General features: G+C 32.1%; 1 protein-coding gene across 2 annotated transcripts in view; it reads right to left on the reverse strand.

Moving 5' to 3' along the window:
- il12rb2 (interleukin 12 receptor, beta 2a) overlaps positions 1–14,262 on the reverse strand; it is a 56,848-nt gene that overhangs the window by 9,016 nt on the left and 33,570 nt on the right. For both annotated transcript variants that reach the window (XM_072915060.1, XM_072915059.1), the window contains exons 9-15: positions 12,192–12,368; positions 7,879–7,977; positions 7,357–7,503; positions 6,493–6,543; positions 2,139–2,219; positions 1,734–1,833; positions 1,561–1,642 (exon numbers count right to left, since the gene is read on the reverse strand). In XM_072915060.1, the coding sequence (XP_072771161.1) occupies positions 1,561–1,642; positions 1,734–1,833; positions 2,139–2,219; positions 6,493–6,543; positions 7,357–7,503; positions 7,879–7,977; positions 12,192–12,368 (737 nt within the window). The remainder of the gene's footprint in view (positions 1–1,560; positions 1,643–1,733; positions 1,834–2,138; positions 2,220–6,492; positions 6,544–7,356; positions 7,504–7,878; positions 7,978–12,191; positions 12,369–14,262) is intronic.

The following is a 14,262-nucleotide window of genomic DNA, read 5'->3' on the forward strand; positions in this document are numbered from 1 at the left end:
GGCAACTATGATGTCATTATTGTCTTGTGAAGTCTGCCTAGCAACTATGATGTCATTATTGTCTTTTTGTGAAGTCTGCCTAGCAACTATGATGTCATTATTGTCTTCTAGTGAAGTCTGCCTTGCAAGTATGATGTCATGATTGTCTTCTTGTGAAGTCTGCCTTGCAACTATGATGTCATTGTCTACTTGTGAAGTCTGCCTAGCAACTGTGATGTCATTGTCTTTTTGTAAAGTCTGCCTAGCATCTATGTCATTATTGTCTTCTTGTGAAGTCTGCCGAGCAACTATGATGTCATTGTCTTTTTGTGAAGTCTGCCTAGCATCTATGATGTCATTATTGTCGTCTTGTGAAATCTGCCTAGCAACTATGATGTCATTATTTTCGTCTCGTGAAGTCTGCCTAGCATCTATGTCATTATTGTCGTCTTGTGAAGTCTGCCTAGCAACTATGATGTCATTATTGTCTTTTTGTGAAGTCTGCCTAGCAACTATGATGTCATTATTGTCTTTTTGTGAAGTCTGCCTAGCAACTATGATGTCATTATTGTCGTCTTGTGAAGTCTGCCTAGCAACTATGATGTCATTATTGTCGTCTTGTGAAGTCTGCCCAGCAACTATGAAGTCATTACCGTCTTGTTGTGAAGTCTGCCTAACGACAAGGGAGCAACTATGATGTCATTATTGTCTTCTTGTGAAGTGTGCCTAGCAACTATGATGTCATTATTGTCTTTTTGTGAAGTCTGCCTAGCAACTATGTCATTATTGTCTTTTTGTGAAGTCTGCCTAGCATCTATGATGTCATTATTGTCGTCTTGTGAAATCTGCCTAGCAACTATGATGTCATTATTTTCGTCTTGTGAAGTCTGCCTAGCATCTATGTCATTATTGTCGTCTTGTGAAGTCTGCCTAGCAACTATGATGTCATTATTGTCGTCTTGTGAAGTCTGCCTAGCAACTATGATGTCATTATTGTCGTCTTGTGAAGTCTGCCTAGCAACTATGATGTCATTATTGTCGTCTTGTGAAGTCTGCCTAGCAACTATGATGTCATTATTGTCGTCTTGTGAAGTCTGCCCAGCAACTATGAAGTCATTACCGTCTTGTTGTGAAGTCTGCCTAACGACAAGGGAGCAACTATGATGTCATTATTGTCTTGTGAAGTTTGCCTAGCAACTATGATGTCATTATTGTCTTCTTGTGAAGTCCGCCTGGCAACTATGATGTCATTATTGTCTTTTGAAGTCTGCTGAGCAATTATGATGTCATTATTGTCTTTTTGTGTAGTCTGCCTAGCAACTATGATGTCATTATTGTCTTCTAGTGAAGTCTGCCTTGCAACTATGATGTCATGATTGTCTTCTTGTGAAGTCTGCCTTGCAACTATGATGTCATTATTGTCTTGTGAAGTCTGCCTAGCAACTGTGATGTCATTATTGTCTTCTTGTGAGGTCTGCCTAGCAACTATGATGTCATTATTGTCTTGTGAAGTCTGCCTAGCATCTATGATGTCATTATTGTCTTCTTGTAAAGTCTGCCTAGCAACTGTGATGACATTACCATCTTCTGGCTGCATTCTTTTGCCCATTTGCTGTTTGCAGGATCTGGAACTTTGGACAGGAAGCAGAAAAGTCCCACACACCTAAAATCACATCAACTTTTATTTGATGCCAAACTCATAAACTAACTGCATAACTAATAAACACGTGAAGATACAAAATCCAAAGTCAAACCTTTTTTTCCGGAGAGCAATCTGGCAGCACATCAGGAGCAACATTGCCAGCACGATGATGCAACCAACAAAGAGGAACCGTGGAACTTCTTGTTTTGCAGCTGAAAACACAACAAGAAACATTTAATGCATTAAAATGTTTACCCTTTTTGAACACAAAATACACAACATTAATCGAATAAAAATCTATGCTCACAATGGATATAAAAATAAATATTTAATAAAATAGAATGCATTCTCTTTGGTTAAAAAAATAAACATTAGAATAATATTTTCTCACATCGGATAAAAAATAAATTAATACAAAATATTTACTTACATGGGATAAAAATAAACATTTAATACAAATATTTACTCACATTGGATAAAATAAACAACATTTAATAAAACAAGAGTATTTACTGACATTGGATGTAAAACCTGACTTTTGGACCAGCAGGACTTTGCCCCTCAGACGTGGAGGCGGTCATCCACAGGTAGTAAATACCTGCATGGTAGTAAACACAGGTAGTAAACACCTGCATGGTAGTAAACACAGGTAGTAAACACAGGTAATAAACACAGGTAGTAAACACCTGCATGGTAATAAACACAGGTAGTAAACACCTGCATGGTAGTAAACACAGGTAGTAAACACAGGTAATAAACACATGTGATGAACACAAGTGATACACACAGGTAGTAAACACAGGTGATACACACAGGTGATAAACACAGGTAGTAAACACAGGTAATAAACACATGTGATAAACACAAGTGATACACACAGGTAGTAAACACAGGTGATACACACAGGTGATAAACACAGGTAGTAAACACAGGTAATAAACACAGGTGATAAACACAGGTATAAACACAGGTGATAAACACAGGTACTACACACAGGTACTAAACACAGGTATAAACACAGGTGATAAACACAGGTCGTAAACACAGGTGATAAACACAGGTACTAAACACAAGTATAAACACAGGTGATAAACACAGGTAGTAAACACAGGTATAAACACAGGTAGTAAACACAGGTATAAACACAGGTGATAAACACAGGTAGTAAACACAGGTAATAAACACAGGTAGTAAACACAGGTGATTAACACAGGTGATAAACACAGGTACTAAACACAGGTAGTAAACACAGGTATAAACACAGGTGATAAACATAGGTAGTAAACACAGGTGATATACACAGGTGATAAACACAGGTAGTAAACACTGGTAATAAACACAGGTAGTAAACACAGGTGATTAACACAGGTAATAAACACAGGTAGTAAACACAGGTAATAAACACAGGTAGTAAACACCTGCATGGTAGTAAACACAGGTAGTAAACACAGGTAATAAACACAGGTAGTAAACACAGGTGATAAACACATGTGATAAACACAGGTATTAAACACAGGTAGTAAACACAGGTAATAAACACAGGTAGTAAACACAGGTGATTAACACAGGTAATAAACACAGGTAGTAAACACAGGTAGTAAACACAGGTAATAAACACAGGTAATAAACACAGGTAATAAACACAGGTACTAAACACAGGTAGTAAACACAGGTGATTAACACAGGTAGTAAACACAAGTATAAACACAGGTAGTAAACACAGGTGATTAACACAGGTAATAAACACAGGTAGTAAACACAGGTATAAACACAGGTGATTAACACAGGTAGTAAACACAGGTGATTAACACAGGTAGTAAACACAGATATAAACACAGGTGATAAACACAGGTGATAAACACAGGTACTAAACACAGGTAGTGAACACAGGTATAAACACAGGTGATAAACACAGGTAGTAAACACAGGTGATAAACACAGGTAGTAAACACAGGTAATAAACACAGGTAGTAAACACAGGTGATTAACACAGGTAATAAACACAGGTAGTAAACACAGGTAATAAACACAGGTAGTAAACACAGGTGATAAACACATGTGATAAACACAGGTATTAAACACAGGTAGTAAACACAGGTAATAAACACAGGTAGTAAACACAGGTGATTAACACAGGTAATAAACACAGGTAGTAAACACAGGTAGTAAACACAGGTAATAAACACAGGTAATAAACACAGGTAATAAACACAGGTACTAAACACAGGTAGTAAACACAGGTGATTAACACAGGTAATAAACACAGGTAGTAAACACAAGTATAAACACAGGTAGTAAACACAGGTGATTAACACAGGTAATAAACACAGGTAGTAAACACAGGTATAAACACAGGTGATTAACACAGGTAGTAAACACAGGTGATTAACACAGGTAGTAAACACAGATATAAACACAGGTGATAAACACAGGTACTAAACACAGGTAGTGAACACAGGTATAAACACAGGTGATAAACACAGGTAGTAAACACAGGTGATAAACACAGGTAGTAAACACAGGTAATAAACACAGGTAGTAAACACAGGTGATTAACACAGGTAATAAACACAGGTAGTAAACACAGGTAATAAACACAGGTAGTAAACACCTGCATGGTAGTAAACACAGGTAGTAAACACAGGTAATAAACACATGTGATAAACACAAGTGATACACACAGGTTGTAAACACAGGTAGTAAACACAGGTGATACACACAGGTGATAAACACAGGTAGTAAACACAGGTGATAAACACAGGTACTAAACACAGGTAGTAAACACAGGTATAAACACAGGTGATAAACACAGGTAGTAAACACAGGTATAAACACAGGTATAAACACAGGTGATAAACACAGATACTAAACACAGGTATAAACACAGGTCGTAAACACAGGTATAAACACAGGTGATAAACACAGGTACTAAACACAAGGATAAACACAGGTAGTAAACACAGGTATAAACACAGGTAGTAAACACAGGTGATTAACACAGGTAATAAACACAGGTAGTAAACACAGGTATAAACACAGGTGATAAACACAGGTACTAAACACAGGTGATAAACACAGGTCGTAAACACAGGTATAAACACAGGTGATAAACACAGGTACTAAACACAGGTAGTAAACACAGGTGATTAACACAGGTAATAAACACAGGTAGTAAACACAGGTGATAAACACAGGTGATAAACACAGGTACTAAACACAGGTAGTAAACACAGGTGATAAACACAGGTAGTAAACACAGGTGATAAACACAGGTGATAAACACAGGTGATAAACACAGGTACTAAACACAGGTAGTAAACACAGGTAATAAACACAGGTAGTAAACACAGGTGATTAACACAGGGAGTAAACACAGGTATAAACACAGGTGATAAACACAGGTGATAAACACAGGTAGTAAACACAGGTGATAAACACAGGTGATAAACACAGGTATTAAACACAGGTAGTAAACACAGGTAATAAACACAGGTAGTAAACACAGGTAGTAAACACAGGTAGTAAACACAGGTAATAAACACAGGTAATAAACACAGGTAATAAACACAGGTGATAAACACAGGTAATAAACACAGGTGATAAACACAGGTACTAAACACAGGTAGTAAACACAGGTGATTAACACAGGTAATAAACACAGGTAGTAAACACAGGTGATTAACACAGGTAATAAACACAGGTAATAAACACAGGTGATAAACACAGGTGATAAACACAGGTGATAAACACAGGTAGTAAACACAGGTGATAAACACAGGTGATAAACACAGGTACTAAACACAGGTAGTAAACACAGGTAATAAACACAGGTAGTAAACACAGGTGATTAACGCAGGTAGTAAACACAGGTATAAACACAGGTGATAAACACAGGTGATAAACACAGGTAATAAACACAGGTAGTAAACACAGGTATAAACACAGGTGATAAACACAGGTAGTAAACACAGGTGATAAACACAGGTATTAAACACAGGTAGTAAACACAGGTAATAAACACAGGTAGTAAACACAGGTGATTAACACAGGTAATAAACACAGGTAGTAAACACAGGTAGTAAACACAGGTAATAAACACAGGTAATAAACACAGGTAATAAACACAGGTACTAAACACAGGTAGTAAACACAGGTGATAAACACAGGTGATAAACACAAGTATTAAACACAGGTAGTAAACACAGGTATAAACACAGGTGATAAACACAGGTGATAAACACAGGTATTAAACACAGGTAGTAAACACAGGTAATAAACACAGGTAGTAAACACAGGTGATTAACACAGGTAATAAACACAGGTAGTAAACACAGGTAGTAAACACAGGTGATAAACACATGTATTAAACACAGGTAGTAAACACAGGTATAAACACAGGTGATAAACACAGGTAGTAAACACAGGTGATAAACACAGGTGATAAACACAGGTATTAAACACAGGTAGTAAACACAGGTAATAAACACAGGTAGTAAACACAGGTGATTAACACAGGTAATAAACACAGGTAGTAAACACAGGTAGTAAACACAGGTAGTAAACACAGGTAATAAACACAGGCAATAAACACAGGTAATAAACACAGGTACTAAACACAGGTAGTAAACACAGGTGATAAACACAGGTGATAAACACAGGTATTAAACACAGGTAGTAAACACAGGTAATAAACACAGGTAGTAAACACAGGTGATAAACACAGGTAGTAAACACAGGTAGTAAACACAGGTAATAAACCCAGGTAGTAAACACAGGTAGTAAACACAGGTGACACAGGTAATAAACACAGGTGATAAACACAGGTAGTAAACAGGTAATAAACACAGGTAATAAACACAGGTAATATTCACCTGCATGGAGATCTGAGATGAACAACTTCCTGTGTGATGCTGGCACCAAGTCTGACATGAAAATGAGAAGGAAATAAACATTAGAATACTTACAAGTACATCACACATGAAGTACATGAAGTGAAGTATGCATGAAGTACATGAAGTGAAGTATGCTTGAAGTACATGAGAGTACATGAAGTGAAGTATGCTTGAAGTACATGAGAGTACATGAAGTGAAGTATGCATGAAGTACATGAAGTGAAGTATGCTTGAAGTACATGAGAGTACATGAAGTGAAGTATGCATGAAGTACATGAAGTGAAGTATGCTTGAAGTACATGAGAGTACATGAAGTGAAGTATGCATGAAGTACATGAGAGTACATGAATTGAAGTATGCATGAAGTACATGAGAGTACATGAAGTGACGTATGCATGAAGTACATGAGAGTACATGAAGTGAAGTATGCATGAAGTACATGAAGTGAAGTATGCATGAAGTACATGAGAGTACATGAAGTGAAGTATGCATGAAGTACATGAAGTGAAGTATGCATGAAGTACATGAGAGTACATGAAGTGAAGTATGCATGAAGTACATGAGAGTACATGAAGTGAAGTATGCATGAAGTACATGAGAGTACATGAAGTGAAGTATGCATGAAGTACATGAGAGTACATGAAGTGAAGTATGCATGAAGTACATGAAGTACATGAAGTGAAGTATGCATGAAGTACATGAGAGTACATGAAGTGAAGTATGCATGAAGTACATGAAGTGAAGTATGCATGAAGTACATGAGAGTACATGAAGTGAAGTATGCATGAAGTACATGAAGTGAAGTATGCATGAAGTACATGAAGTGAAGTATGCATGAAGTACATGAGAGTACGTGTCCATCCGAGTACTGCAAGTAGACGGTGTAGTTCACCACACATCCGCCTCGCTGAGTCCGAGGAAGCTCCGCCCACTTGACCTTTAACCTGTCGCCTTCCACTTCCTGTTGGACTGATGGACCAACCTGAGGAACTACAACCATCGTTAAGTAGTAATACTACTACTAGTAGTACTAGTACTAGTACTAGTACCACTCTGCATGACACATACACACATATATACTGCACATAGTAATGGAGTACTCATAGAAGTACTACCTGTACATAGTAATAAGTACTAGTAGAAGTAGTACCTGTACATAGTAATGGAGTACTAATAGAAGTAGTACATATATGCAGTAATGTAGTACTAATAAAAGTAGTACTTGTACATAGTAATAGAGTACTAATAGAAATAGTAACTGTACATAGTAATGGAGTACTAATAGAAGTAGTACATGTACATAGTAATAAGTACTAATAGAAGTAGTACATACACGTAGTAATGGAGTACTAGAAGAAGTAGTACCTGTTTGGTTGATACTTAGTTGAAAGTTGCTGGTAGTACTTGTACTTTCATCATAGAAAAAGTAAATATTTGCCTCGTAGCACTCGGATGATTTTAGTCCTGCAATACACAAAAACATAATACACAAATACAAACATCAATAATACACAATAACATAATACACAAATACAAACATCAATAATACACAAATACAAACAATAATACACATATACAAACATCAATAATACACAAATACAAACAATAATACACAAATACAAACATCAATAATACACAAATGCAAACAATAATACACAAATACAAACATCAATAATACACAAAAACATAATACACAAATACAAACAAGAATACACAAATACAAACATCAATAATACACAAATACAAACAATAATACACAAATACAAACATCAATAATACACAAATACAAACAATAATACACAAATACAAACATCAATAATACACAAACACAAAAACATAATACACAAATACAAACATCAATAATACACAAAAACAAAAACATAATACACAAATACAAACATCAATAGTACACAAATACAAACATCAATAATACACAAATACGAACATCAAAAATCGCAAAAACAAAAACATAATACACAAAAACAAACAATAATACACAAATACAAACATCAATAACCACAAATACGAACAATAATACAGAAATACAAACAATAATATACAAATACAAACAATAATACACAAATACAAACATCAATAATACACAAATACAAACAATAATACACAAATACAAACAATTTTACACAAATACAAACATCAATAATACACAAATACAAACATCAATAATACACAAATACAAACATCAATAATACACGAATACAAACATCAATAATACACAAACAATAATACACAAATACAAATATCAATAACCACAAATACAAACATCAATAATACACAAATACAAACATCAATATTACACAAATACAAAGATCAATAATACACAAATACAAACATCAATATTACACAAATACAAACATCAATAATACACAAATATCAATATTACACAAATATAAACATCAATAATACACAAATACAAACATCAATAATACACAAATACAAACATCAATAATACACAAACACAAACAATAATACACAAATACAAACATCAATAACCACAAATACAAACATCAATAATACACAAATACAAACATCAATAATACACAAACACAAACATCAATAATACACAAACACAAAAAATAATACACAAATACAAACACCAATAACCACAAATACACTTCTTTCTTCTATTCATTATTTACATTATTGATCTCTTTCTGTTCTTGTATTATCTACTCTTTTACTTTTACTTTCTGTTTCTAATCATTCATGTTTGTATTTGTGTATTATTTATGTTTGTATTTGTGTATTATTGATGTTTGTATTTGTGTATTTTTGATGTTTGTGTTTGTGTATTATTGATGTTTGTATTTGTGTATTTTTGATGTTTGTGTTTGTGTATTATTGATGTTTGTATTTGTGTATTATTGATGTTTGTATTTGTGTATTATTGATGTTTGTATTTGTGTATTATTGTTTGTATTTGTGTATTATTGATGTTTGTATTTGTGTATTATTGATGTTTGTATTTGTGTATTATTGATGTTTGTATTTGTGTAATATTGATGTTTGTATTTGTGTATTATTGATGTTTGTATTTGTGTATTATTGATGTTTGTATTTGTGTAATATTGATGTTCGCGCTTGTGTATTATTGTTTGTATTTGTGTATTATTGATGTTTGTATTTGTGGTTATTGATGTTTGTATTTGTGTATTATTGTTTGTGTTTGTGTATTATTGATGTTTGTATTTGTGTATTATTGATGGTTGTATTTGTGGTTATTGATGTTTGTATTTGTGTTGTATTGTTTGTCTTTGTGTATTATTGATGTTTGTATTTGTGTATTATTGATGTTTGTATTTCAGTATTATTGATGTTTGCATTTGTGTATTATTGATGTTTGTGTATGTGTAGTATTGTTTGTATTTGTGTATTATTGATGTTTGCATTTGTGGTTATTGATGTTTGTATTTGTGTATTATTGTTTGTGTTTGTGTATTATTGATGTTTGTATTTGTGTATTATTGATGGTTGTATTTGTGTATTATTGATGGTTGTATTTGTGGTTATTGATGTTTGTATTTGTGTATTATTGTTTGTCTTTGTGTATTATTGATGTTTGTATTTGTGTATTAGTGTTTGTGTATTATTGATGTTTGTATTTGTGTATTATTGATGTTTGTATTTGTGTATTATTGATGTTTGTGTTTGTGTAGTATTGTTTGTATTTGTGGTTATTGATGTTTGTATTTGTGTATTATTGATGTTTGTATTTGTGTATTATTGATGTTTGTATTTGTATTTGTGTATTATTGATGTTTGTATTTGTGTATTATTGATGTTTGTATTTGTGTAATATTGATGTTCGCGCTTGTGTATTATTGTTTGTATTTGTGTATTATTGATGTTTGTATTTGTGGTTATTGATGTTTGTATTTGTGTATTATTGTTTGTGTTTGTGTATTATTGATGTTTGTATTTGTGTATTATTGATGGTTGTATTTGTGGTTATTGATGTTTGTATTTGTGTATTATTGTTTGTCTTTGTGTATTATTGATGTTTGTATTTGTGTATTATTGTTTGTGTATTATTGATGTTTGTATTTGTGTATTATTGATGTTTGTATTTGTGTATTATTGATGTTTGTGTTTGTGTAGTATTGTTTGTATTTAAGTATTATTGATGTTTGTATTTGTGGTTATTGATGTTTGTATTTGTGTATTATTGATGTTTGTATTTGTGTATTATTGATGTTTGTGTTTGTATTTGTGTATTATTGATGTTTGTATTTGTGTATTATTGATGTTTGTATTTGTGTAATATTGATGTTCGCGCTTGTGTATTATTGTTTGTATTGGTGTATTATTGATGTTTGTATTTGTGGTTATTGATGTTTGTATTTGTGTATTATTGTTTGTGTTTGTGTATTATTGATGTTTGTATTTGTGTATTATTGATGGTTGTATTTGTGGTTATTGATGTTTGTATTTGTGTATTATTGTTTGTCTTTGTGTATTATTGATGTTTGTATTTGTGTATTATTGATGTTTGTATTTCAGTATTATTGATGTTTGCATTTGTGTATTATTGATGTTTGTGTTTGTGTAGTATTGTTTGTATTTGTGTATTATTGATGTTTGTATTTGTGTATTATTGATGTTCGTGTTTGTGTATTATTGTTTGTATTTGTGTATTATTGATGTTTGCATTTGTGGTTATTGATGTTTGTATTTGTGTATTATTGTTTGTGTTTGTGTATTATTGATGTTTGTATTTGTGTATTATTGATGGTTGTATTTGTGGTTATTGATGTTTGTATTTGTGTATTATTGTTTGTGTATTATTGATGTTTGTATTTGTGTATTATTGTTTGTGTATTATTGATGTTTGTATTTGTGTATTATTGATGTTTGTATTTGTGTATTATTGATGTTTGTGTTTGTGTAGTATTGTTTGTATTTGTGTATTATTGATGTTTGTATTTGTGTATTATTGATGGTTGTATTTGTGGTTATTGATGTTTGTATTTGTGTATTATTGTTTGTCTTTGTGTATTATTGATGTTTGTATTTGTGTATTATTGTTTGTGTATTATTGATGTTTGTATTTGTGTATTATTGATGTTTGTGTTTGTGTAGTATTGTTTGTATTTGTGTATTATTGATGTTTGTATTTGTGGTTATTGATGTTTGTATTTGTGTGTTATTGATGTTTGTGTATTATTGTTTGTATTTGTGTATTATTGATGTTTGTATTTGTGGTTATTGATGTTTGTATTTGTGTATTATTGTTTGTGTTTGTGTATTATTGATGTTTGTATTTGTGTATTATTGATGGTTGTATTTGTGGTTATTGATGTTTGTATTTGTGTATTATTGTTTGTCTTTGTGTATTATTGATGTTTGTATTTGTGTATTATTGATGTTTGTATTTGTGTATTATTGTTTGTGTATTATTGATGTTTGTATTTGTGTATTATTGATGTTTGTGTATTATTGATGTTTGTGTTTGTGTATTATTGTTTGTATTTGTGTATTATTGATGTTTGTATTTGTGTCATCAATAATACACAAATACAAACATCAATAATACACAAATACAAACATGAATGATTAGAAACAGAAAGTAAAAGTAAAAGTGTAGATAATACAGAAAGAGATCAATAATGTAAATAATAAATAGAAGAAAGAAATGGAAAGTTCGATATGAAGGAGGAGACCTGTGATGTGGGCGTGGCTCTGTGTTCCAGGTAGGCGGAGCCACTGCAGGTGTTGCGTCATCAGTCCTTCAAGGTACCATTCCAGCACCACGTGATGTGCTGCACGTGCAGCTGTGCTCCACCAGAGAGCGACACCGTGCTGGTCTGTCTGCGCGCGCACCTGGAAATGACCAGCAGCTATACAAATATTTGTTATTAGTATAATGACGAAGTACAAGTACACGCACATTTACATGTAGTATAATGACGCAGTACAAGTACACACACATTTACATGTAGTATAATGACGCAGTACAAGTACACACACATTTACATGTAGGATGATATGCAGTACAAGTACACACACATGTAGGATGATATGCAGTACAAGTACACACACATTTACATGTAGGATGATATGCAGTACAAGTACACACACATTTACATGTAGGATGATATGCAGTACAAGTACACACACATGTAGGATGATATGCAGTACAAGTACACACACATTTACATGTAGGATGATATGCAGTACAAGTACACACACATGTAGGATGATATGCAGTACAAGTACACACACATTTACATGTAGGATGATATGCAGTACAAGTACACACACATGTAGGATGATATGGAGTACAAGTACACGCACATTTACATGTAGGATGATATGCAGTACAAGTACACACACATGTAGGATGATATGCAGTACAAGTACACGCACATTTACATGTAGGATGATATGCAGTACAAGTACACACACATTTACATGTAGGATGGTATGCAGTACAAGTACACACACATGTAGGATGATATGCAGTACAAGTACACGCACATTTACATGTAGGATGATATGCAGTACAAGTACACACACATTTACATGTAGGATGATATGCAGTACAAGTACACACACATTTACATGTAGGATGATATGCAGTACAAGTACACACACATGTTGGATGATATGCAGTACAAGTACACGCACATTAACATGTAGGATGATATGCAGTACAAGTACACACACATGTAGGATGATATGCAGTACAAGTACACGCACATTTACATGTAGGATGATATGCAGTGCAAGTACACACACATTTACATGTAGGATGTGTACAAGTACACACACATGTAGGATGATATGCAGTACAAGTACACGCATATTTACATGTAGGATGATATGCAGTACAAGTACAAGTATATTTGTTATGTTAATATAAATGAGTTCATTTCAAAATAAATGTATGAAATGAATGTTAACATAAATGAGTTCATTTCAAAATAAATCTATTAATATGTTAACATAAATGAGTTTATTTCAAAATAAATGTATGAAATGAATGTTAACATAAATGAGTTCATTTCAAAATAAATGTATGAAATTAATGTTAACATAAATAAGTTGATTTCAAAATAAATGAATGAAATTAATATGTTAACATAAATGAGTTCATTTCAAAATAAATGCATCAATATGTTAACATAAATGAGTTTATTTCAAAATAAATGTATGAAATGAATGTAAACATAAATGAGTTCATTTTAAAATAAATGTATGAAATTAATGTTAACATAAATGAGTTCATTTCAAAATAAATGTATGAAATTAATGTTAACATAAATAAGTTGATTTCAAAATAAATGAATTAAATTAATTAATGTTTACATAAATGAGTTTATTTCAAAATAAATGCATTAATATCTTTACATAAATGAGTTCATTTCAAAATAAATGTATGAAATGAATGTTAACATAAATGAGTTTATTTCTAAATAAATGTATGAAATAAATGTTAACATAAATGAGTTCATTTCAAAATAAATGCATTAATATGTTAACATAAATGAGTTTATTTCAAAATAAATGTATGAAATGAATGTTAACATAAGTGAGTTCATTTCAAAATAAATGTATGAAATGATGGTAACATAAATTAGTTCATTTCAAAATAAATGTATGAAATTAATGTTAACATAAATAAGTTGATTTCAAAATAAATGTATGAAATTAATGTTAACATAAATAAGTTGATTTCAAAATAAATGAATTAAATTGATTAATGTTTACATAAATGAGTTTATTTCAAAA

The sequence above is a fragment of the Nerophis lumbriciformis genome, linkage group LG18 (assembly GCF_033978685.3).
Source record: "Nerophis lumbriciformis linkage group LG18, RoL_Nlum_v2.1, whole genome shotgun sequence".
In the NCBI taxonomy this organism is placed as follows: Eukaryota; Metazoa; Chordata; class Actinopteri; order Syngnathiformes; family Syngnathidae; genus Nerophis; species Nerophis lumbriciformis.